This window comes from Bos taurus, chromosome 3 (assembly GCF_002263795.3).
Source record: "Bos taurus isolate L1 Dominette 01449 registration number 42190680 breed Hereford chromosome 3, ARS-UCD2.0, whole genome shotgun sequence".
In the NCBI taxonomy this organism is placed as follows: Eukaryota; Metazoa; Chordata; class Mammalia; order Artiodactyla; family Bovidae; genus Bos; species Bos taurus.
In genome coordinates this window covers 41,439,072-41,463,368 of record NC_037330.1, presented here as the reverse complement: position 1 = coordinate 41,463,368, position 24,297 = coordinate 41,439,072, and the positions used below count along the sequence as shown (strand labels likewise).

The 24,297-nt window shown below is 38.7% G+C and overlaps 1 protein-coding gene across 4 annotated transcripts in view; it reads right to left on the bottom strand.

Annotated features, from left to right (window-relative positions):
- The window catches only part of OLFM3 (olfactomedin 3), a 223,584-nt gene that overhangs the window by 31,924 nt on the left and 167,363 nt on the right, over nt 1–24,297 (bottom strand). For 2 of the 4 annotated variants that reach the window (NM_001098094.2, XM_005204150.5), the window contains 2 exon segments: nt 3,789–3,944; nt 13,409–13,555. In NM_001098094.2, coding sequence (NP_001091563.1) covers nt 3,789–3,944; nt 13,409–13,555 — 303 coding nt within the window. 4 annotated transcript variants of the gene reach the window in all.

Sequence of the window (24,297 nt, the reverse complement as noted above, 5' to 3'; positions counted from 1 at the left end):
TTTCCAATGCAGTTTCTCCCTCGTTCTTATTTTAGGAATGAGTTTCTGGCCATGTCACCTTTTTTTTTCCTTTCCTTTAAGTTGATGGTGGTACCCAGTAAAAATATTCCATGAGTTTGATTCAGTTGTAAATTTATTACAAATGTTCTCATTTGTGGAAGAGCTGTCACTGCTATGATCATTTGAGAATAATCCATAGGTTTTGTCAGAAACCATGCTGTATGCTAACTAATTTAAGGAGCTGAAAATTGCATTTTACAATTACGTTTAGAAGATGTTATTACTGTCAATGTGTTAAAATAACAAGAGCTCCCATTGCCACCCTGATTTATGGGCTTCTGTATCTTGTGGGGAAATTTCCATGTGTTCTGTAAGACTGGAATTCTCAGCATTTATCTGTATGTCCATGTTGAGTGGGAGGGGGCAGAGGGTCTTAATGATGAGAAACATTAATAAATATCACAGTCAAAAGGCAGAGTTGCAGAGCTTTGCTCATTTTAGGGTCTCATTTTGAAATAAACTTCTTAGTTTGAGCATTTTGTGCTATCCCTAAAGGAAGACACAATTGCTTCATTAGAATTTTAATGAGAAGAGTTCTGATAGTACCATTTACTGCACATTATAACAACTGTTACAGTGATGAGTTTTACATTCTACTTATGGGTATATTGAAAAGAGGGCAATTCAGATGACATTTTCGGTGGCATTTTATTTCCCCTAAGCTAAAATCTATATATAGATATGGGTAAAAGTGTTAGTCACTCGCCCATGTCTGACTCTTTATGGCCCCATAGACTGTAGCTCATCAGTCTTCTTGTCCGTGGAATTCTCCAGGCAAGAATACTGGGGTGGGTTGCTATTCCCTTCTCCAGGGGATCTTTCTGACCCAGGGATCGAACCTATATCTCCTGCACTACAGGCAGATTCTTTACCATCTGAGTTACCAGTTTATATGTATATAAATTTTGGAATCTTTTCAAAAATTTATAATTCAATTATTGGCAGTCAGTTCTAACTCAGGGCAATTGTCAGAGAGCAATGGAAAGTCTAACTAATGTATGTATCAAATACTTAAAATATGAAAGTAGAGTAACACAGATCTGTGTGCTTAATAATCCTTTCTTGAATTTCACATTCTACTACATTGCTCTTATAGCAAAGAGTATAGCTAGACTGTCTTACCCAACCAAGATCTCTTCATAGAAGAAGACAGTCTCAAGTATGATATTGAGACAAGTTTTTTTTTTTTTTTTTTAATCATAAAGGATACGGAAGATACAACATACTTAGATTTTTTGGCAAGTTGAAGATGGTGTGCTAGAGGAGGATTTTCTTCCAAGGTAAACGTATTAAATGGTAAACTTACTTTTGGAATGTGCCATTTCTTCTTCTCAAATATGGCAGCTCAGCAGCTAGAGCAAAATCTGACTCGTGGTAGGACTTGGTGAATAAACACATTCAGCAAGTATATATTGAGCATTTAATTATTATTATTATATTTAATTCAGAGAACTATGGTTTAGTTGGAGAGGCAATGTAGCACTGGTTTAAAGAGGTTTAACTTAGGAGTTGGACTTTGTAGTTCTGATACATATTAGATATACGATCCTAGATGAGTTGCATGATTTCTTTGTACATGAGTTTCTTCATCTGAATCATGGGAATAAGCATAGTGTCTACCTTACAGGATTTTTGTGAGGATTAAAGTAGTTAATACATAATATATTTAAAGTTATTGAAACTATATGTTGAATACATGTAATTCTTCAGAAAAAATGATGCTATTATCATTATTGCTACATGAATTTTGACATACAAGTTCAGTATATACATGGATTACATGAACTAGGAAAATCAAAATCATTATGTCCTATGATGCTGCCTGAAAATTAAGTTTTCTTATCGGCAACTTGTCTGCTGCTAGACACACTTACAGAATAGCCAGTTTTCTCTCTCTTTTATTTTTTCTCCCAGCCTTGTATCTTTTTGTTTCTTTGTCTCCTATCTTCTCCCTAAAGTTCCCATAGATGCACATACATCATCATGTGTCACCAACTCTACCAGCCCTGGTCCCGCAAGCAGTTCTTTGGCATGAGTTCTATGTTGTCCATCTAACTTTGAATGATTTTCACTTTGAGCCAGAAACTCCGAGCTCCTCTCCTTCTGTCCCTCTTCCTTTCTGGGAATGCTCCCTAGGCGCTGTAAGTGCCGGCTTGTCATTTCTTACTTGGTTGATGGCTGCAGCATCAGGCTCACTGTATTGCTGTATACCCTAATCTTGAATATTGAAAATTGACATAGAAAATCTTTTGGTTTTCTTGCTCTCCTGTGTGATTTAATATTTTCTGGGGAAGAAAGTGAGCACTAGTCCAAAACCATTTTCTTGATTATTGGTAAATCTTTCCCTGAAAAGATTTTTGATAACCCTTCCCGTGAAGTTGTCTAAACAAAATTAATCACTTCTCCCTTTGTGCTGTCAAGTAATGTTTATGCCTCTTTTTACTGTCAGTGTGACCAGTTTGTTATGTCTCTTTCACAGAAGAGAGTTTATGTGTTATATACCCAGCAGAGGGCCCAACACTGTTTCGTGCACACTATGTGCTCAATAAATATTGGTTAAAATTAATTTGTTTGCTTGTCAACCTTATATCCTTCTGTGTTTACCATTTCTCCATAAATTCTCTATCCTTCTAAGTTTGCTTATTGTCTCATTCACAGTAATCTTTCAATTTATTTTTATTTTCTAGGCCTTGCTCTGATTTGTTATAGTTTCTTAACCTTCTGGCTTTGCTTGCTTCTCTCTTTAACCTCAAGATTCATCACGTTAGTCCCCTCTCTCATCAGTACCCTGAACTTCCTTACCCTCTTGTCCTTCTTTTGTATCTTTCTGATAAAACTTTAAAACTGGCTCTCTATTCAGGCTCCTGAGCAGCAATGAAGGAAATGACAAAACAATGATAATTTCTGCCATATTAAACTGTGTCATCCAGAGATCCTATTTTGTGACCCTATCTCCCTGCCAATCACAGTTATGTGTGAAAATAACTTCTGATGTTTGACCAAGAACTTGAATTCAGGACCATTCCCTCAGCCTTAGCAATGAATCTTACTTCCTAGTTGGCAGGGAAAGCAGAGGCTATTATGTTTGTAAAATCTTAGTCTGTTTTATAAACTATGTCCTGTGCCTTTGTCAGGCAGACTGTGTCTTTTTCATAGAAGATCAAATGGCATTATCATGGTCAGATTTTATTTCAGTCTACGACAGTGTCACATAGTGTGCTCAAAAGCACCATTTCTCCATTTTCAGTGTTTCTAGATACTCAATAATGGCTTAAAACATGAAAAAAAAAAAACTTTATTTGTAAATAGTGAAACCAACCCTCTTCTATGTGCGGTTAATAATGGTGGTATTATTGCTTCTTTTAATAATTTATAGTCTCTATATTTCTCCTCATATTAGCAAGGCATAAAATCATCATAAAGTCTTTGACAAATTTAGTTATTGATTTTCCTATATTTCCCATTGGCATACACATTGAAATGCCTTTAAATCTATCCACAATATCCATCTAGCTCAAGGAGGGTGAGGCTGTTTTTAGAGCAAGTTTTCTATGCATTCCAACCAGCTAATGGTCAGTTTCAGTGGAGAGATGATTGATGTCCCCATTGAGTCCTGAACCTTATGCATATGGGCCGATGAACAGTTATTTCTAGCTGAGTGTCATGGTGGCTGTCCGTTGTACTCAGTGTCTTATTTGTATTAATAAGACAGCTGAAGTCACACCTACTTGAAAATGCTTGGTCATTAGTGTCTTCCGGTCATCTTCAATCTGCCGAAACTTGGCTTTCAGCCCTTTCATTTGTGTTTCCATTTTTAGGACGTATTGGAAATCTCTTTGAGTTCTCAAGTTTAAGACTTCAATAGATTGGGACATATTCTGAACCTGTTAAACAAGAACACTGGCTGTACATTATTGTCTATACTACTGAGGTATATGCAAAAAAAAAAATCAGTTTTTTCCACTAATAAAACTGGCAGTGCCAAATCCATAATTACATTTCCACAGGACATACTTTCAGAAGGCAATTCTTCATACGAAACATTCCAATAATGTAGCAAAAGAAAATTACTGCTAGGCAGGAAATAATAAAATGAACATTCTAGCATTAGAAATGACTAAATATAAATAAGAATTTGATATATCATAATAATAAATAAATAAAAAAAAGAATATTCATTCCAGGGCTTAGTAAGCTTATGATGGCTCAATCTGTTAAATGTTAAGATAAGTTGTTTCTATCAGTACTAAATCTGACATCCTCAAAGTCTGGGATGCAGAGCAATTTTGGGGGTAGTGAAGTGTCCAACAGATCTAGAATGCATTTATTCCAGTACAGTCACTTCAGGCTGCATGTGCTGTACTCCCAGGGGTGAGGCTGAATTGAGCAAGATGAATGGTAGTAGGGCTGGGACACCTCCTAACTTGGAGAGGGTACTGTTGAAGAGACCTGGAAATCCCTTTGCTGTTCACCTTTAACTGTCACAACATTATAAATTTGCTATTCCCCAATACAAAATGAAAAATTTTAAATGATGTGCATGAAGATATGGAAGGATTATAAGAGTACATATTAAGTGGTTGATATTATTTTCCTGGTGGGTGGTGAGATATGGGTGAGAAGAGAAGTAACAAAATAAATATTGCAGAAAGATGTCCCTGGTAATTATTATATAGAAATCCATCTGCATAGAATTATATTTTTACTTACATAAATGAATATATGAAAGCATGGTCAAAAATGGTGAGATTCCAGGTGGGTTTTGCTTCATTTGGGCTTCCCTGGTAGCTCATCTGGTTAAGAATCTGCCTGCAATTCGGGACACCCTGGGTTCGATCCCTGGGTTGGGAAGATCCCCTGGAGAAGGGAACAGCTACCCACTCCAGTATTCTGGCCAGGAGAATTCCATGGACTGTATAGTTCATGTGGTCACAGAGTCCAACTCAGCTGAGTGACTTTCACTTGCTTCATTTAATATATTTTAATCTGTTATTCCATATGTTTTAAAATAAACATGTATTATTTATATAACACATAAAAACTTATTTTCATTGTAAAACTTGTGAATTACAAATAAGAAAGGGATGATTTGTTCAAAGAAAAATTTCTATCATCAGGTAAAGTCACAGAGCTTAGTGGACCAGCTACTTTTAAAGAGCCCATTGTCAATACATCCCTCAGATCTAGACTATTCAGAAAAGATAGTGAATTCTTCTGCTTTGGCTTGCCTCAGTTCCTCCACTATTTTTTCCCCAGAGGTCATATTTTTCTGTTTCTCTTTCAGCTGTCTTAATGGATAGTCCTGTCCTTTACAAATCTTGTCTTTCAAGACATACTACAATCTCACTTATATTAACCTAATTGTGAATTGTGTGTGAATGGGAAGCACAAAAGTGGCTGTCCTTCTGTAAATTCCCTGAGGTTAGATGCTGTGTCTTATTCATACCTTTTACTCCCAAGACCTTACACAGAACCCGGGATGGAATAATTGCTCAATAAATATCTACTGGGTAAAATTATCTTATTTTTATCTATTGGGTAAAATTACCACAGACTTGTCTAACTCCATGAAACTGTGAGCCATGCCATGTAGGGCCACCCAAGACAGATGGGTCATGGTGGAGAGTTCTGACAAAATGTAGTGCACTAGACAAAGGAATGGCAAACCACTTCAGTATTTTTGCCTTGAGAACCCCATGAACATTATGAAAAGGCAAAAAAGATAAGACACTGAAAGATGAACTCCCTAGGTCGTTAGGTGCACAATATGCTACTGGAGATCAGAGGAGAAATAACTCCAGAGAATGAAGAGAGGGAGCCAAAGCAAAAACAACACCCAGTTGTGGATGTGACTGGTGATGGAAGCAAGGTCTGATGCTGTAAAGAGCAATATTGCATAGGAACATGGAATTTAGGTCCATGAATCAGAACAAATTCGAAGTGGTCAAACAGGAGATGATAAGAGTGAACGTTGACGTTTTAGGAATCAGAGAACTAAAATGGACTGGAATGTGTGAATTTAACTCAGACGACCATTATGTCTACTACTATGAGTAAGAATCTCTTAGAAGAAATGGAGTAGCCATCATAGTCAACAAAAGAGTCTGAAATGCAGTACTTGGATGCAATCTCAAAAATGACAGAATGATCTCTGTTCATTTCCAAGGCAAACCATTCAATATCATGGTAATCCAAGTCTATGCCCCAACCAGTAATGCTGAAGAAGCTGAAATTGAATAGTTCTATGAAGACCTATAAGACCTTCTAGAACCAACACCCAAAAAAGATGTCCTTTTCATTATAGGGGACTGGAATGCAAAAGTAGGAAGTCAAGAAACACCTGGAGTAACAGGCAAATTTGGCCTTGGAATACACAATGAAGCAGGGCAAAGACTAATAGAGTTTTGCCAAGAGAACACACTGGTCATAGCAAACACCCTCTTCCAACAACACAAGAGAACACTGTACACATGGACATCACCAGATGGTCAACACCAAAATCAGATTGATTATATTCTTTGCAGCTGAAGATGGAGAAACTCTATACAGTCAGCAAAAACAAGACCGGGAGCTGACTGTGGCTCAGATCATGAACTCCTTATTGCCAAATTCAGACTTAAATTGGAGAAAGTCGGGAAAACCACTAGAAAATTTAGGTATGCCCTAAATCAAAACCCTAATGATTGTACAGTAGAAGTGAGATATAGATTTAAGGGACTAGATCTGATAGACAGAGTGCCTGGTGAACTATGGACAGAGGTTCATGACATCGTACAAGAGACAGGGAGCAAGACCATCCCCATGGAAAAGAAATGCAAAAAAGCAAAATGGCTGTCTGAGGAGGCCTTACAAATAGCTGTGAAAGAGAAGTAAAATGCAAAGGAGAAAAGGAAATATATAAACATCTAAATGCAGAGTTCCAAAGAATAGCGAGAAGAGATAAGAAAGCCTTCCTCAGTGATCAGTGCAAAGAAATAGAGGAAAACAATTGAATGGGAAAGACTAGAGATCTCTTCAAGAAAACTAGAGATACCAAGGGAACATTTCATGCTAAGATGGGCTCAATGAAGGACAGAAATGCTGTGAAACTAAGAGAAGCAGAAGATATTAAGAAGAAGTGGCAAGAATACACAGAAGAACTGTACAAAACAGATCTTCACGACCCAGATAATCATGATAATGTGATCACTCACCTATAACCAGACATCCTGGAATATAAAGTCAAGTGAGCCTTAGGAAGAATCACTACGAACAAAGCTAGTGGAGGTGATGGAATTCCATTTGAGCTCTTTCAAATCCTAAAATTTGATGCTGTGAAAGTGCTGCCCTCAATATGCCAGCAAATTTGGAAAACTTAGCAGTGGCCACAGAACTGGAAAAGGTCAGATTTCATTCCAATTCCAAAGGCAATGCCAAAGAATGCTCAAACTACCGCACAGTTGCACTCATCTCCCACACTAATAAAATAATGCTCAAAATTCTCCAAGTCAGGCTTCAGCAATAAGTGAACCATGAACTTCCAGATGTTCAAGCTGGTTTTAAAAAGGCAGAGGAACCATAGATCAAATTGCCAACATCCACTGGATCATCGAAAAAGCAAGAGAGTTCCATAAAAACATCTATGTCTGCTTTATTGATTATGCCAAAGCCTTTGTGTGGATCACCACAAACTGTGGAAAATTCTTCAAGAGATGGGAATACCAGACCACCTGACCTTCCTTTTGAGAAACCTGTATGCAGGTCAGGAAGCAACAGTTAGAACTGGACATGGAAGAACAGACTGGTTCCAAATAGGAAAAGGAGTACATCAAGGCTGTATATTGTCACCCTGCCTATTTAACTTCTATGCAGAGTACATCATGAGAAACGCTGGGCTGGAAGAAGCACAAGCTGGAATCAAGATTGCCAGGCAAAATATCAGTAATCTCAGATATGCAGATGATACCACCCTTATGGCAGAAAGTGAAGAGGAACTAAAGAGTTTTTTGATGAAAGTGAAAGAGGACTGTGAAAAAGTTGGTATAAAGCTCAACATTCAGAAAACGAAGATCATGGCATCTGGTCCCATCACTTCATGGCAAATAGATGGAGAAACAGTGGAAATAGTGGCAGACTTTATTTTGGGGGGGCTTCAAAATGACTGCAGATGGTGATTGCAGCCATGAAATTAAAAGATGCTTCCTCCTTGGAGGAAAAGTTATGACCAACCTAGATAGCATATTAAAAAGCAGAGACATTACTTTGCTAACAAAGGTCCATTTAGTCAAGGCTATGGTTTTTCCAGTAGTCACGTATGGATGTGAGAGTTGGACTATAAGGAAAGCTGAGCACTGAAGAATTGATGCTTTTGAACTGTGGTGTTGGAGAAGACTTTTGAGAGTCCTTTGGACTGCAAGGAGATCCAACCAGTCCATCCTAAAGGAGATCAGTCCTGGGTGTTCATTGGAAGGACTGATGTTGAAGCTGAAACTCCAATACTTTGGCCACCTGATGTGAAGAGGTGACTCATTTGAAAGGTCCCTGATGCTGGGAAAGATTGAAGGCAGGAGGAGAAGGAGACATAGACCATGTGGTGGCTGGATGGCATCACTGACTCAGTGGGCATGAGTTTGAGTAAACTCTGGGTGTTGGTAATGGATAGGGAAGCCTGGCATGCTGCTGTCCATGGTGTCACAAGGAGTAGGATACGACTGAGCGACTGAACAGAACTGAAAATTATCTTTGGCTTTCAGTAGCAATAAAAGGTAACAAGTTAATATTTTAAGAAATATGTCTTTCTCCTGTCATTGGTTAGGCTATAGTATTACATGGCTCTGAAATATTTCTTAATTTACTATCATTCCTACATTCAGAAAGCTTTGTTTAAAAAAATCTTTGATTCAGCACAAAATTACTGAGGCAACATTGAAAGCCTGGTGACTGCATCTTAGATAAATGCAGTGCTTTCAAAATAATTTTCAGCTCCCTTATGGTTAAGCATGAAAGAGGAAAAGCCATTTGTGTTAAAGAAACACTTGACACATTTAAATGCGGTATTTGTCTATGAAGACAGTCATCATTTGCATGGCCAATATTCTCCTAGGATTTCTGTGTACTTTGGTAGAGTCCACAGAGTTAAGGAAGATCCCCTGGAGGAGGGCACGGCAACCCACTCCAGTATTCCTTTCTGGAGAATCCCTGTGGACAGAGAAGTCTGGTGGGCTATAGACCATGGGGCCGGAAAGAGTCGGACCTGACTGAGTAACTAAGCACAGCACACAGAGTTAGAAATTGATAGACAAGTGAGATATTATGGATAGTTAAAACACCCTCTCTTTTATTTTGCCTCTAAGTTACCCTATGAAGTTAATTTTCAACTTTATTTGTGTTATGGGAAAATGTACTGAGAGAATTTTTGCTGAGACTTAATTGTGACCTTCAATATTGAATAATCATATATAATTATAAGAACTACCTTTGGGATGTGACTAGAGATGGAATAGTCTAGTTGGGAAGGATGGTTCTGGGCTGCCTTTTGCTCTTCCTGATGGCTGTACCTCAGACCATTTACTTTCCCACTGGTCATGGAGACCCACTGAGAATCAGTTTCTTGCTGAGACTAGAGACTGGACCCCCACCAGCATTACACTTGTGGGAAGGAGACTTCCTCCTCTGTTAGTCTGCTTATCACTGATGTTCTTCCATTCAGCTGCCTACTCATGTCTCTCTCCACGGTGTGGCAAGCTTATTGTCCCCCTTCATTCATAGTTTTTTTTTTTTTTTTTAATTCTTTATTTATCCTGTTAATTAGGATAAAGGAAATATCTGAGTCCTTTCTAAACTTAAACACAAATTAACTTAGATTTTCACCCCCATTTATAATTAGCGTCCAACTCTTTGCAGACCCCATGGACCGTAGCTGGCCAGGCCCCTCTGTACATGGAATTCTCCAGGCAAGAATACTGGAATGGTTGCCATTCCCTTCTCCAGGGGATTTTCCTGATCCAGGAATCAAAGCTGGGTCTTCCGCTTTGCAGGCAGATTTTTTACTGTCTGAGCCACCAGAGAGGCCATGATTAATGCAGAGGCTACTTAAAAAATTAATAATAAAGCCCTACAGTTCAGTATGCTTGGATAGCATTGGGGTTAACACAACTAAACAGGTATTTCATTACTGTAGGTCTCCACGGATCCTTTAATATTAAACTCTGTGATGGAAATCTTCAAGAGTGATGTATCATGTACTGTTGTTTAAAATTATTTTATTGGAAGGATGTCACCAGCTTCCTCTTCCAAAAATCACATTTTAGGCAATATTGACCTAGACAATGGAGGTATGTACAGAGAAGCTAAATAGCTGACAGACAAACTTTTTTTAGGTAAAAGATTTTAGCTGGGACACACTAAGGCCTGATGTATTGTAAAACCAATTGTAATCTTTCTAATATTTAGAAGTATAAATGTACTTGTTTAAAATATTTTACAGAGCTTGTATTAAATAATTGTGGGTACCATAAGTGGCATTTTGAATGACGCTGGCATGGTGTTAGAAAATGCAAAATTGATCTGGTATGGATTCACAGTCTACTGATTGAGTGGCAATGATAAGGTTTTTAGCCTCAAAGAGCACCATTTTCCTTTTAGGTAAACTTCGAAGGACATCTGCCTGCTATGAAATTGGAATGGAGCAGATACAAATATAATAGATGGGAACTATTGTTATTAATATTATTCTTATTATGAGTATTCCCTTATATGATTAAATCAATCCTTTGGTTAATAGTGAAATGGGCTACTTAATGGTCAGGCTTCTATTTGCTGTCTGGTACCTTGGATATTTGTAAAGCTATGAAGTCAATAGGGGCTTCCCTGGTGGCTCAGATAGTAAAGAATTTGCCTGCAATGCGGGAGACCCAGTTTTCATCCCTGGGATGGGAAGATCCCCTGGAGAAAGAAATGGCAACACTGTAGTATTCTTGCCTGTAGAATCCCATGGACAGAGGAGCCTGGTAGGCTATAGTCCTTGGGATCGCAAAGTGTCACAAAGAAGTGACTGAGCCACTGACCATTTCACGTTTTCAGAGAAGTCAGCAAGGGACTGGCTGAATCTGAGTGAACTCCGGGAGTTGGTGATGGAGAGGGAGGCCTGGCGTGCTGCGATTCATGGGGTCGCAAAGAGTCGGACACGACTGCGTGACTGAACTGAACTGAAGATACTGTTAATAAATTTTGTCTTTTGTCATTTAGGTATTGAATTTTTAAAGATGTAATTTTCTAGAATTTCTTTAAAGCTAAACAAATTGCCTATTGAATGGTGTGGTCATATAAATTTCAGTGATTGCTTTCAATCGGTTACCTTTAGTTGTACTCTTCTTGCCTCATTCGTCCTTCACAAATTTTAGGTTTTATTATAGCTCTGGAATACATTTCACTCTGGACATGTAGAGAGTATTATCTACTTCCTGACTTTCCCAGTTTATTTTAATTTTTCAACTGATTTTTGAGCCAATGTCTATTTTTAGATGTGTGTATGCAATAATATTGGAGAAGGCAATGCACCCCACTCCAGTGACTCTTGCCTGGAAAATCCCATGGACGGAGGAGCCTGGTGGGCTGCAGTCCATGGGGTCGCTGGGAGTCGGTCACCACTGAGCGACTTCACTTTCACTTTTCACTTTCATACATTGGAGAAGGAAATGGCAGCCCGTTCCAGTGTTCTTGCCTGGAGAATCCCAGGGACGGGGGAGCCTGGTGGGCTGCCGTCTATGGGGTCACACAGAGTCAGACACGACTGAAGTGACTTAGCATAGCATGCAATAATATACTTAAAATAGTAATACAAATAAGACAGTCATGTCTAAGAAAATGTTTCTCATCAAACTTGTAGAAAGAAGATATTTTTTGTGTGTAGAAAAGAAGATTGGAGTAGAAAGTAATCTGAGAAGAAATACAAACTAATAGAAAAGCAAAATTGGACTTAAAAGATTAAATCTTTTTACCAGCCTAATTAATTTCGTTAGTAACCAAACAATACTAAACTGCATGTTTCAATTTTTTTCAGAGATATAAAGAAAATCTAGATTGGAAAACAATACACAAGAATAACCATAGTTCATATGTCATGATTTCTAACAGGTGATAGCTGGAGTCATTAACTTGAATGACAATTAAATTTGCTCTTGTCTGGGAGACAGATTTTGAAAGAACAGGGAAGACTGGATCTTGTTTAAAAAGAGTCTTAAGAAAAGAGAGCAAATAGATGATGATAACTCTGAGGATAAGGGCATCAGAAAGACTAATCTCTGTATGAAAATATGAAAAAAAATCTTAAAATCTTAGGGCATCAAAACACTTTCAAATAATGTACACTGAGGAAAGTTATTTTATTTATGTGGCAGTGGAAGAGAGTTACTGCAGCTTAAATTCCATAAAATAGGAATGTCTGTATTAACAGATTCAATGCTTTCATTTTTCTAGTTTCTCTATTTTCTGTTAAAGCTTCCTATTTTGTGCCATAATTGTGTAGATGATCATGGAAATGATATTACACAGAGTGAATTGTTGAGCATGATATCCTCTGAAAACACATACTACCTAATTTATCTTATTATCCCCAAGGGTATTTAAAGTTCAAATATGTTGTCATCCTTCCATGAGTCTGGCCACTCCGGCTGTCCAACTATATTCAGGGACTGACACAGTGAAAGTCTGAATGAGAAAAATTGAAAGAACCATTCATTGTTTTTTTTCTTTTGTCTCTAAACTAAACATAAATAACCTTTCATGAGATGACTTTCATCTGTGAAAGAGAATAAATCAAGGGCATTCTGCATTTGATTGTTATGGATCCAGCTTAAGTAAATTATATGGAGAGAATGCTCTTGAATGAAATTGAAGAACTTAATGTTCAAAGGAATGACTTAGAGGATGATGATAAATACTTAGAATTATTCATTATCTGTCCAGATAGCTTGCATATTGTATGCCATTATTTTTACTTCCTTGCAAGGTTGTTAATGAGATCCAAAAGTATGAGCTCAATGAGTTTAGTGTGATCTTGACAGCTGAGGCTAAATTTCTGACACAGGAATAAGGCTTTGTACTGTTTTTTTTTCTTAAGGGGAGATCAATTGGATATTGAGAAATATGATGGAAATTAGTCTTAGAGCAAGATTGGAAACAGTAAGAGTCATAAATAGAACAGTAGAGCAGGAATCTTGAGGTACTGCTTTCAAGGGGGTAAAACATTTATTTGAGAAGGGGGAAAAATTGAAAGACTCCTCCTTACGCTAACCTGCTTTCCCATATTTCCTTTACAAAGAATGGTAGATTTCAGTAAGAATATTCACAGGGGATAGAGGACACCTACCTTTTCCAGCAGCTGGCGAAGCTGCCTGCTTTTGGCATCCCGGGAACACAGGTTTTGTTCTGGAGCAACCACTGTGCAAATGCATCGTCCATCAGGATCCTGTGCTGAGCTATATACCTGCCACCCTTCTTTGGGACTAATCTGAGTCTGAGGAAACCAACAGCAAACATACAAAACACACAGAGAGTTAAAGAGAGCATGAATTTGCATAATTTTAGGCAAAGTATCTTTTTATTTTTACAGTTTTTCTCTAAATAGTTTTCTCTTAAATAGTTTTTCTCTAAGTTAAAAACGAGATTGAACAATTCAAGTAGGCAGCACATGTTCATTCACTTACAACTTCCTTTTCAATGGACAGAAGGAGACTCCACCTTTTTCTTTTGGTTCCATATTATTGATTTTGACTGTATATTATTGATTGTTTATCCTACACCACTCCCTAATGCTTTCTGTCATATTTGGACATTTTAATGCAACTTTAGAAGTATCTGCTAAATACTTAGTCACATATCACCAGTCTTTCTGCATAAGATCTGTGAGTTTGTCTTTTTCAACACAAATGGTAATTAGTAGTATATATATATATTTTATGATTATAGTTCATGTGTAATCTTCTGAAGCAAAATTCTCTCCCAGAGAGCTTCCTATGTATTGAAGGGTCAATTATTAATAAAGCTGGAAAGGTATCACCTGAGAACATAGGGTAAAAGTAATTAGACCAACATTGTTTCGCAAAGGATATAGAGTCTCAGAGGAGTTAAAGATAGTATTTTGGCAGAGGCCAAATTACTCTGGCAATATTGATCTTCCCAGATTACTTTTATGCACTTATCACCTGCCTCCCTAGAAGCTTATCTCAAAATGATGTTTCTGTTCTATTGCAGTCTGCCTCCTATTTATGTTTCTAGTTTTACCCCCTGTATCTTCCTATAAGAAACTTTTTTCCATCCAAATTGGTCTTGGTGTGTCCTGAAAGCATGCCCACCTAGATTCACACCTTTGTATATTTTACTCATTTTGTTCTATTTGAAATACCTCCCTAATAAACCTTCAATTATTCAGCCCTTATGGTTTCCCCTTGGGATTCCCTGGTGGCTAAGCTGTAAAGAATCCACTTGCAATGCAGGAGACCTGGGTTCGATCCCTGGGTTGGGAAGATCCTTTGGAGAAGGAAATGGCTGCACACACTAGTATTCTTGCCTGGAAAATTCTACGGACTGTCTAGTCCATGGGTTGGCAAAGAGTCGGACATGACTGAGAGAGTTTCCGTTTCACTTTATGGTTTCCCTGGTGGCTTAGTGGTAAAGAATCCACCTACAATGCAAGGGACATGGGAGACATGGGTTCAGTCCCTCGGTCAGGAATGTCCTCTGGAGGAGGAAATAGCAATCCACTCCAGTATTCTTGCCAGGAAAATCCCATGGACAGAGGACTGTGGCAGGCTATAGTCCTTGGGGGTCTCAAAGACTTGGACACAACTGAGCATCTGATAGAGTGCCTGATGAACTATGGAATGAGGTTCATGACATTGTACAGGAGACAGGGATCAAGACCATTCCCATGGAAAAGAAATGCAAAAAAGCAAAATGGCTGTCTGGGGAGGCCTTACAAATAGCTATGAAAAGAAGAGAAATGAAAAGCAAAGGAGAAAAGGAAAGATATAAACATCTGAATGCAGAGTTCCAAAGAATAGCAAGAAGAGATAAGAAAGCCTTCTTCAGCGATCAATGCAAAGAAATAGAGGAAAACAACAGAATGGGAAAGACTAGGGATCTCTTCAAGAAAGTCAGAGATACCAAAGGAACATTTCATGCAAAGATGAGCTCGATAAAGGACAGAAATGGTATGGACCTAACAGAAGCAGAAGATATTAAGAAGAGATGGCAAGAATACACAGAAGAACTGTACAAAAAAGATCTTCACGACCCAGTTAATCACAATGGTGTGATCACTGACCTAGAGCCAGACATCCTGGAATGTGAAGTCAAGTGGGCCTTAGAAAGCATCACTACGAACAAAGCTAGTGGAGGTGATGGAATTCCAGTTGAGCTATTCCAAATCCTGAAAGATGATGCTGTGAAAGTGCTGCGCTCAATATGCCAACAAATTTGGAAAACTCAGCAGTGGCCCAGGCTTCAGCAATATGTGAACCGTGAACTTCCTGATGTTCAAGCTGGTTTTAGAAAAGGCAGAGAAACCAGAGATCAAATTGCCAACATCCGCTGGATCATAGAAAAAGCAAGAGAGTTCCAGAAAAACATCTATTTCTGCTTTATTGACTATGCCAAAGCCTTTGGTTGTGTGGATCACAATAAACTGTGGAAAATTCTTCAAGAGATGGGAATACCAGACCACCTGACCTGTCTCTTGAGAAATTTGTATGCAGGTCAGGAAGCAACAGTTAGAACTAGACATGGAACAACAGACTGGTTCCAAATAGGAAAAGGAGTTCGTCAAGGCTGTATATTGTCACCCTGTTTATTTAACTTATATGCAGAGTACAACATGAGAAACGCTGGACTGGAAGAAACACAAACTGGAATCAAGATTGCTGGGAGAAATATCAATAACCTCAGATATGCAGATGACACCACCCTTATGGCAGAAAGTGAAGAGAAACTCAAAAGCTTCTTGATGAAAGTGAAAGTGGAGAGTGAAAAAGTTGGCTTAACGCTCAACATTCAGAAAATGAAGATCATGGCTTCCGGTCCCACCACTTCAGGGGAAAGAGATGGGGAAACAGTGGAGACAGCGTCAGACTTTATTTTTCTGGGCTCCAAAATCACTGCAGATGGTGACTGCAGCCATGAAATTAAAAGACACTTATTCCTTGGAAGGAAAGTTATGACCAACCTAGATAGCATATTCAAAAGCAGAGACATTACTTTGCCAACAAAGGTCCGTCTAGTCAAGGCTATGGTTTTTCCTGTGGTCATGTATGGATGTGAGAGTTGGACTGTGAAGAAGGCTGAGCACCAAAGAATTGATGCTTTTGAACTGTGGTGTTGGAGAAGACTCTTGAGAATCCCTTGGACTGCGAGGAGATCCACCAGTCCATTCTGAAGGAGATCAGCCCTTGGATTTCTTTGGAAGGAATGATGCTAAAGCTGAAATTCCAGTACTTTGGCCACCTCATGCGAAGAGCTGACTCATTGGAAAAGACTCTGATGCTGGGAGGGATTGGGGGCAGGAGGAGAAGGGGACGACAGAGGCTGAGATGGCTGGATGGCATCACTGACTCGATGGACGTGAGTCTGAGTGAACTCTGGGAGTTGGTGATGGACAGGGAGGCCTGGTGTGCTGTGATTCATGGGGTCGCAAAGAGTCGGACAGGACTGAGCAACTGATCTGATCTGATCTGAGCATCTGAGACTGAGACATGGTTTCAGCCTCTTCTGAAGGATTTTCTGTACTATTCACTGGACATTTAATATGCATTGTCTAGTAGTATTATCTATCTTTCTTATGTCTTGTTTAAATATTAGTCTATATCCAACTATGGGATATATTGGCTATTTCCTGTCTGCTATATTAATTACATTCTATCAAGTACAAAAATAAGTAACTCATTTTTGCCTAGTTATTTTTCAGAAGAGCTGTGCTTTGAGCGTAGATTCTGCATTGACAATCAGAAATTGTGGTTGCCTTGAGGCAGTTTTCAGAGAGACTCTTTTTCATTCCTCCAACTGCTGAGGGTATCAGAGGCTTGACCCTCAACTGAGTTTTCTCTGGGGTTTGTTGAGGCTGAGGAATGCTGCCTGCTCAAGATTAGACCCTATTCCAAGGGACAGCTCACATGCATTGACTTGCTAATGGAAGGATACAATCAAGGATGCCAAGAATCAGGAATAATAGTTATTCCCATTTCACAGAAGAGAAAGTTAGTTAACCTGCTTAAGAATGTGCAGCTTATATGCAGTAGAGTTTTGTATGAAGCAAGAGTGGTACTGTTTAATAGATTGAGAGCCACATGGATAATTTTAAATTTTCTAGTGGGCAGGTTTAAAAAAATAAAAGGATATAAGTGAAATTAATTTAATAATATATTTTATTTAACCTGATATATACAAATATTATATATATACATATATATATACAACATGTATAATCAATATAAAAAATATTCATGAGATATTTTACATTGTTTTTCCTCCTTTTTTGCACACTGTTTGAAATTGATTATGCATTTTACTCTCATGGCATACCTCAATTTGGACTAGCCACATTCTAGTAGCCACAGTGGCTCCCTTATTAGAGTGTATAGCTATATTGTCTTGCTGTTAATTCCAATGTTATGGCCATATTAATATGATGCTGAACATCTAGATAATTATTCTTAAAGGTCAATCATATGGATACTGAAAAAACTACATAACAGATGTTACATAGACAGACTATCCAGTTTGCGTCTGAGTTTCTTTCTCCTGTGAAAATACTAGATAAATTGGTGGGCCTCTTTGTAGCTAAGCTCTGACTAACTTCTGCAACTGGGATTTGAAATTCTTCGGCTTTTCTTTGCCTTCTCCTCTATGTTTCCCAGGGAATCAAAATAAAAGGAGGTATTTCTTAAATGATCAGGAGAAGAGAGAGATGCATTTTGTCTATAAAAGAAGGTATTTAAAGACTCAGGCTGAAGGGACTAGAACAAAGGAGGATGAGAGAAGGACTGAGGGGGGTTAGAAACAAGGAGGTGAATGGTGACCAGCAGAGAACTATTTTGCATAATGCTTGGTGTAACTGCAGTGGTGTGTTTGCCTAAATGTATACTGAGGCACTTTACTTGGTAGGAAGCAGATTCTTAAGCAAACTCAGCCTAGCTGAACTCTCTACACAGAGCTGCTGTAGAATCTACTGTCTTGGAATTTGCAGAACAGATATACTCTCCTATTCTCTCCCAGGCCATGGCTTATCACATACCATCAACCAACACACAGGTTTTTTTTTTTTTTTTTTTTCAAGAGCTTTAGAGATAATCACTACAGGGTGCTTAAAGTCATTCCAACACCAATCATGCAGAGGCTATAAATTTTAAACTTATGAAATTCAGATGTCATAGTCCTTGTCCTTGGTCTGTAATGAAAAGCAACTGATACCAAACCTACCTTTTAATCTCCTTTTTCAGATAATTCATAGAAGTATCCTGTGCTGCCATTTATTTCTGGGCTGTTGGATTCATTACCACTTCTTTTTTTTTTTTTTCCATTCCCCTTGCTCCTTCTTTCTAGCGTTTATGCCTGACTACTGATTAGGATAGAAAAAATGTACTTAGAATTATATATGACTAGAATAGATAGGATCTTAAAGATAGTCTTTTTTTTTTTTTTAATAAGAAGAAAAATGCAAAGAGATTATCTACAGAATGGGGATAGGTACAGCTGAGAGGGTAACAGGCAGGAAGGCCAGGGATCTCAAAACGGAGAAAATAGCCTGTAAGTGTCAGACATTTTTCTCTCTCTTAAGCAGCAGGAGGAAACAAACTAGCGATATTTTTTCCTTCTCTATACAAATTTAAAAGGTTTCTCTTAAAATACTGTGTTGCCATAATGACACCTGGTTTCACCTGAAGTTAACCAATGCCTTTTTCTTATGGAAATGTTTGTCTTAAGCTATGCTAATGTACTATGCATTTACCCCAAACTCTGTCTTCAAGTCGGTTCAGCCTCTTGGCTCAGAACCTACTTGACAAACCAGTATGTTATACTCAGATATTGTTCCCCTAATCTATGTAAATGAGACAATTTGTATGGTGGTCTACCCTTCAAGATTCAAGTTAATCATTCTATGGCCCAGGATAAATCATTTGGTGCCAAGATTATCCCAAAATATATCTTATGGGTGAGGGGCCTGGTGCCATTCTGAGTTTTAAGACATTCCTTTCTTTCATTAACAGACTTCTAGGGACTATATGACATCCAGCTGGAGACTAGCAGGAGGGTACTCTTCTGCCCCCTTCTGATGCCTATGTCAGAAGCTTTCTCTATCTCCTTTATACTTTAATAAAACTTCATTACACAAAAGCTCTGAGCGATCAAGTCTCTGGCCCTGGATTGAATTCAATCTCCTCCGGGGGCCAAAAATCCCGGTGTCTTTGCGTGATTCAACAACAACCTTTCACAGCTTAGCAGAGTACTTTTAATGATATAATTAAAGGTTTAAGCTGAATGACTGTGTGGAACAAATATATCTTGACATAGGTCCTATAGTTTCAACTAAGCTGCTCTTGACATTGGACACAAATCTCAAATGTGTCAGAAAACTAAGGCTTCTCACTAGAATGTGTTTAGCTTTTGTATAAAGGAAAAGGGGCCGCACAATTATAATACTGACATATCTTTAACAGCAGTGCAAATACTGATTATTAAACCTGGCAGCATTAATATTGATATTTGCTTGCCAGGTGTTTGGCTAACCAGTGAGAAGCTTATCACATCTGGGCAAGGTGTCAGTTGCTCTCTGGAATGAGGGAAGCAGAAAAGGTGAGTAGAATTTGATGTTCATTTATCATTCTTCCTGAAGTGTCAGCTTATTAAGAATAGACTCTGGTCTTGTTTGTACGTTCAATTGTCTTCTTCTAAGTATTATTGAGAAGAACCCTGGCCTTATCTATACAGAGTTAGTTTGAATGATCTCAACTTTGGCAGCTTACCTCTTTGGCAAGAAAAGGTAACTCAAAAGAGAAATAAGCTAGTATAAAAGATGAGGGCTTGACAGTTGTGTGGGTTTGATAGAGATTTCTGTGTCAGGTTTAGTGATGAATGAAGGAAGCTTTGTGAGTAGCTCTAGTGTCCTCATTTGTGGCACCCATACTGGCATTGAAAAGAGGGTAAAAATAAAACCAACTAAGACCTCGGGTAGAGAGTTATATTTAGATGGGTTTTAGATACCAATGAGAAAAGACCTGCTCCCATTTTAACTTAAAAAGAAAAATGATTCCTCAAGTGTCAACATGAACCTCATGTAATAGTAATAGAAACATTTATGGAGCTCCTAGTCTTCAGTTGGCAGTTCACATGCGTTACTGCCTTTGCATATCACAGTAACTCTATGGACCAGATGGTATCATTCTGCCCATTTTACAGGTGAGGAAACTGCGAATTTGAGACAGTAAGAAATTTGCTCAAGGTCATGATGGTGGTAATCAGCAAAGCTTGGATTTGCATACTTGCAGTCTGGCATCAGAGTTTGAAAGTTTAACCACCACACTGCACCACCAGTTGTCTGAAATTCCCTTTTTTGTATAGTGAAGATGATCCTCATAGCATTTTCTGAACTCCCAAGGAGCTGACTGCTTGGACCTGGAGGGTGCAGGGGTTTATTACTACCCAAAGCATTGCTATGCACAGTGATTACTGATGCAGTTCTCTGAACCTTTTGTGTTAATTAGAAGAACTAAATGAACTATTTAGCAGTTTTTAATATTACAAACTCATGAAATATTTAAGAATGCTCTAAAGAGGAGAATTAAAATGATAATTTTAACAATCGGATTTCAAGTTGGGGTTTTTTGTTTATAATTTAGTTACAAACCTATGCTTTATAAATATAGAGCTATTACTGCATGAGAAGCTCTCAGAACTTCAAGGGCTTTGTAACAGAAAAGAAAGATCCTGAAGACTGGGGTAAAAGTAAAATTATTGTATATTTCAGCATATTTTTCTTTTTCTAAGATCCCTTCTCTTGTATTTGTTTCACTTCTTTTGAACCACCTATCCTTAGGAATAGGCATCATCTTATTTATGAGGTATCTGAAATTCAAAGAACTTAAGCAATTTTTTTCCAAGTCACCTGTTTAGTAAGTGGCATCTATGGGACTTATACCAGTTTTTCTCCAGTTTTCAGCCCAGAGCTCTTTATGTTTATGCCCTGCAGATAAGTGCCTTTGTCCATTCACCAATAGCTGAAAAAACTGTAGAGGATGTGTACCCAGGCAGGTGGACGGCATTATCCAAATTGTGGAAACAGGCAGAAATTGGAACTCTAGAGGAGTGGTTAGCAGTAGTCTTGGCAGGACACAAGTGCACAGGCAGGTGAAGGGACAGAATCCTGATCCTTTGAAGAGGACAGAATCAACTAGTTGCACATTGCTAGGTCTCAGGTTTTATGCTGAGTGCCTGGGCATTTCTTAAAAGTACAGACTGAGGCAAAAAGAATAAGGGCTTTAGCTACTAAAAGTGGTGTACAGGCAGGGGAAAATAAAGTAGGAAAAAGTCTGTTTACTAAAACCTGTTTGATTTACAGTAGGAGATACCTGATGCATTAGAGGAGATACCTGATGAAAACTCCTTATAAATTTTCTGTCTGAGGATACGTTTGGTTTCGGATAATGAAATGTGGTTTAGCATGCTAATGGCTTTAGTTGTGGGGAGCAAAGAAATGTGAGGACAGAAATTACAGAGATGCTGACAGACCCTGCTAAAAGAAGCTGTGTTATGGAGGATGTGTTAATAAAGATGTCACTGCATTGCAGTTCTCTTCCCATTTCTTATGAGACTAGTTGGAACTGAAATAAGAAATGTATATTCTTCACTGAAGAGAACCTCAGAGCTCTATGAAAAACAACTATAAATACAGAACAAACAGTTAAAAGACTGAAGGCATCATCAAAGTTAGGTTGGTTGATCATTTCTGCTCGTATTCTGGAAACCACAATGACAGAGTTGGGAAAGACTTAGAAGTCGTACCTGGGACTGTCTTTCCACTCAGTGGCACTTCTGTGTATTCTGGTTGTGTTTCCACTTAAACGCTGCATGATAGGAGTTTCAGTTTTTCATAGGCAGTCCCTTTCATTGGTGGAAACCTGAAGGACTGGATCTCTTTGTAATTCTCCCCTTTGGCCCTACTTTTTTAAGTACTTGCTGCTGCTGCTGCTAAGTCGCTTCAGTCGTGTCCGACTCTGTGCAACCCCGTAGAGGGCAGTCCACCAGGCTCCCCCGTCCCTGGGATTCTCCAGGCAAGAACACTGGAGTGGGTTGCCATTTCCGTCTCCAATGCATGAAAGTGAAAAGTGAAAGTGAAGTCGCTCAGTCGGGTCTGACTCTTATCGACCCCATGGACTGCAGCCTTCCAGGTGCCTCCACCCATGGGATTTTCCAGGCAAGAGTACTGGAGTGGGGTGCCATTAAACAGGAATAAATCTACTCTCTTACCTACTTCACAATTCTACTCTAGAAAGGCAATTATCACATTCTCTGTGTCTTTCAAGATTTACCATTCTGTTCTCTCATCCATCTCCTTAATGTGTTTAGTTGGTCTTTCACAAAATGGACATTGCCTAAGGATTTGGGGGGAGTAAAATAGTGGTACAAAACAGAGAAGTCAGATATTTTCATCCAGAACGGAAAATAAAATTGGTGAGTTAAGAAAGTTGGAAAGCTTTGAGAGTTTGTGTTAGGTAGTCTACTCCTTTTCCAGAACTTAAAAGTGACTGCCTCACTGAAGTAGTTATTTGTGAGGAGAAGCTATTTGAAAATGTAGCAAAACAAATCACTTATGCCCAAGGTCCCCTCGAGGCCTCTTCCACCACAGCGGTGGGGCTGACTGAGAACAGCTGGTGTGAGCCGAATGTCCTGTGCTTATCTAATTGCTTTTTACCAGGTTCTTCCTGGTGTGGAATCCACAGCATGGGGGATTTCTCAGAAGCTCAGCCTCAGGGGGAAGTTACTCTGCATCAGAGAGATGTGCCAGAGGGAACCTGAGCTTTTTCAGAGCCAAGGCTTTGCCTTTGCAGACAACAGCTCTTCCGAAGGCTGGAACAATTAGAAGGAAAAGAAAACAGGGCCAAAGAGAAGGATAAAGGCACGTTTCAAGATTCTAAGAGAAACAGAGAGCTTTTTCCCCTAATAAGGAGCTGTGTTTAACTTACTTACTAACAAAAATATCTTGGAAATTTAAAAACCTGTTTAAGCTTTTGAGCAATCAAATGTACACTACCTCTGAAAGACCATATCCATATTTGTGTAAATCTGCATTTTTTGCCATCTGTGCATCCCACAGACTCTCATAAAACAAATGTTAAGACCTGCACTATTTATTTATTTGAGCTGGTATCACCAACTCAATGGATAAGAGTTTGAACAAACTCCAGGTAATAGAGAAGGACAGGGAAGCCAGGTGTGCTGGGATCATGGGGTCGCACAGAATCAGACATGACTGAGTGACTGAACATGATTTATTTATTTATTCATTCATTCATTTTGGGGGATGTTTCAGGCTTATATCATTTGTACCACCTAAAGTGAATATAGATAGAGTTTGAGAAGGGCTGGACATCATAGCTCTGCTTGCTACAAAGGGAATTGTCTACTGGGTAGAGAGAATCTCATGTGGCACCAGGGTCCGGGAGGAGTAGGGAGAGCACAGGTGTGTGAGATGACTTCCCTGGCCAGGACTGCAGTCAGGTGGCTTGCTTCCACCCTTGGCTCTGCCATTAACCAGAGAGGGGAACTCTTTTTAGTTGCATAAACATTTAGACTGCAAGTCAGTCTTCCCACTTGCAGAATAAGGAGGTTGGATTAGACCAGTCATATTTCCAGCTAAGCTCCTGAGAGTTTTAAGGTTCCCTTGGAGGTATTTTGATCAGGGAAGGGGGTTGATTATGTGGGGAGGGAACAGATGGTAGAGGCCCAGTAAGGCCTCACTCCTCCATCATTTATTTTTTGACCCATAACCTGTTTTATATATTAGATTTCCACTTCAAGATTCATTCAACAAATATTTATTCTGCATGTATTACATAAGTTTTAATTAAAAAAAAAAAAAAAAAAAAGAGGCACCACTGCCAAAAGTAGTGCAAAAATAACTGGCCTGGATAGTTTCTAAGATCTTTTCCAGTGTTAACATTTAATGATCTTAATCTAGGAAATATATATTCATTCATTTTTCACCATAGG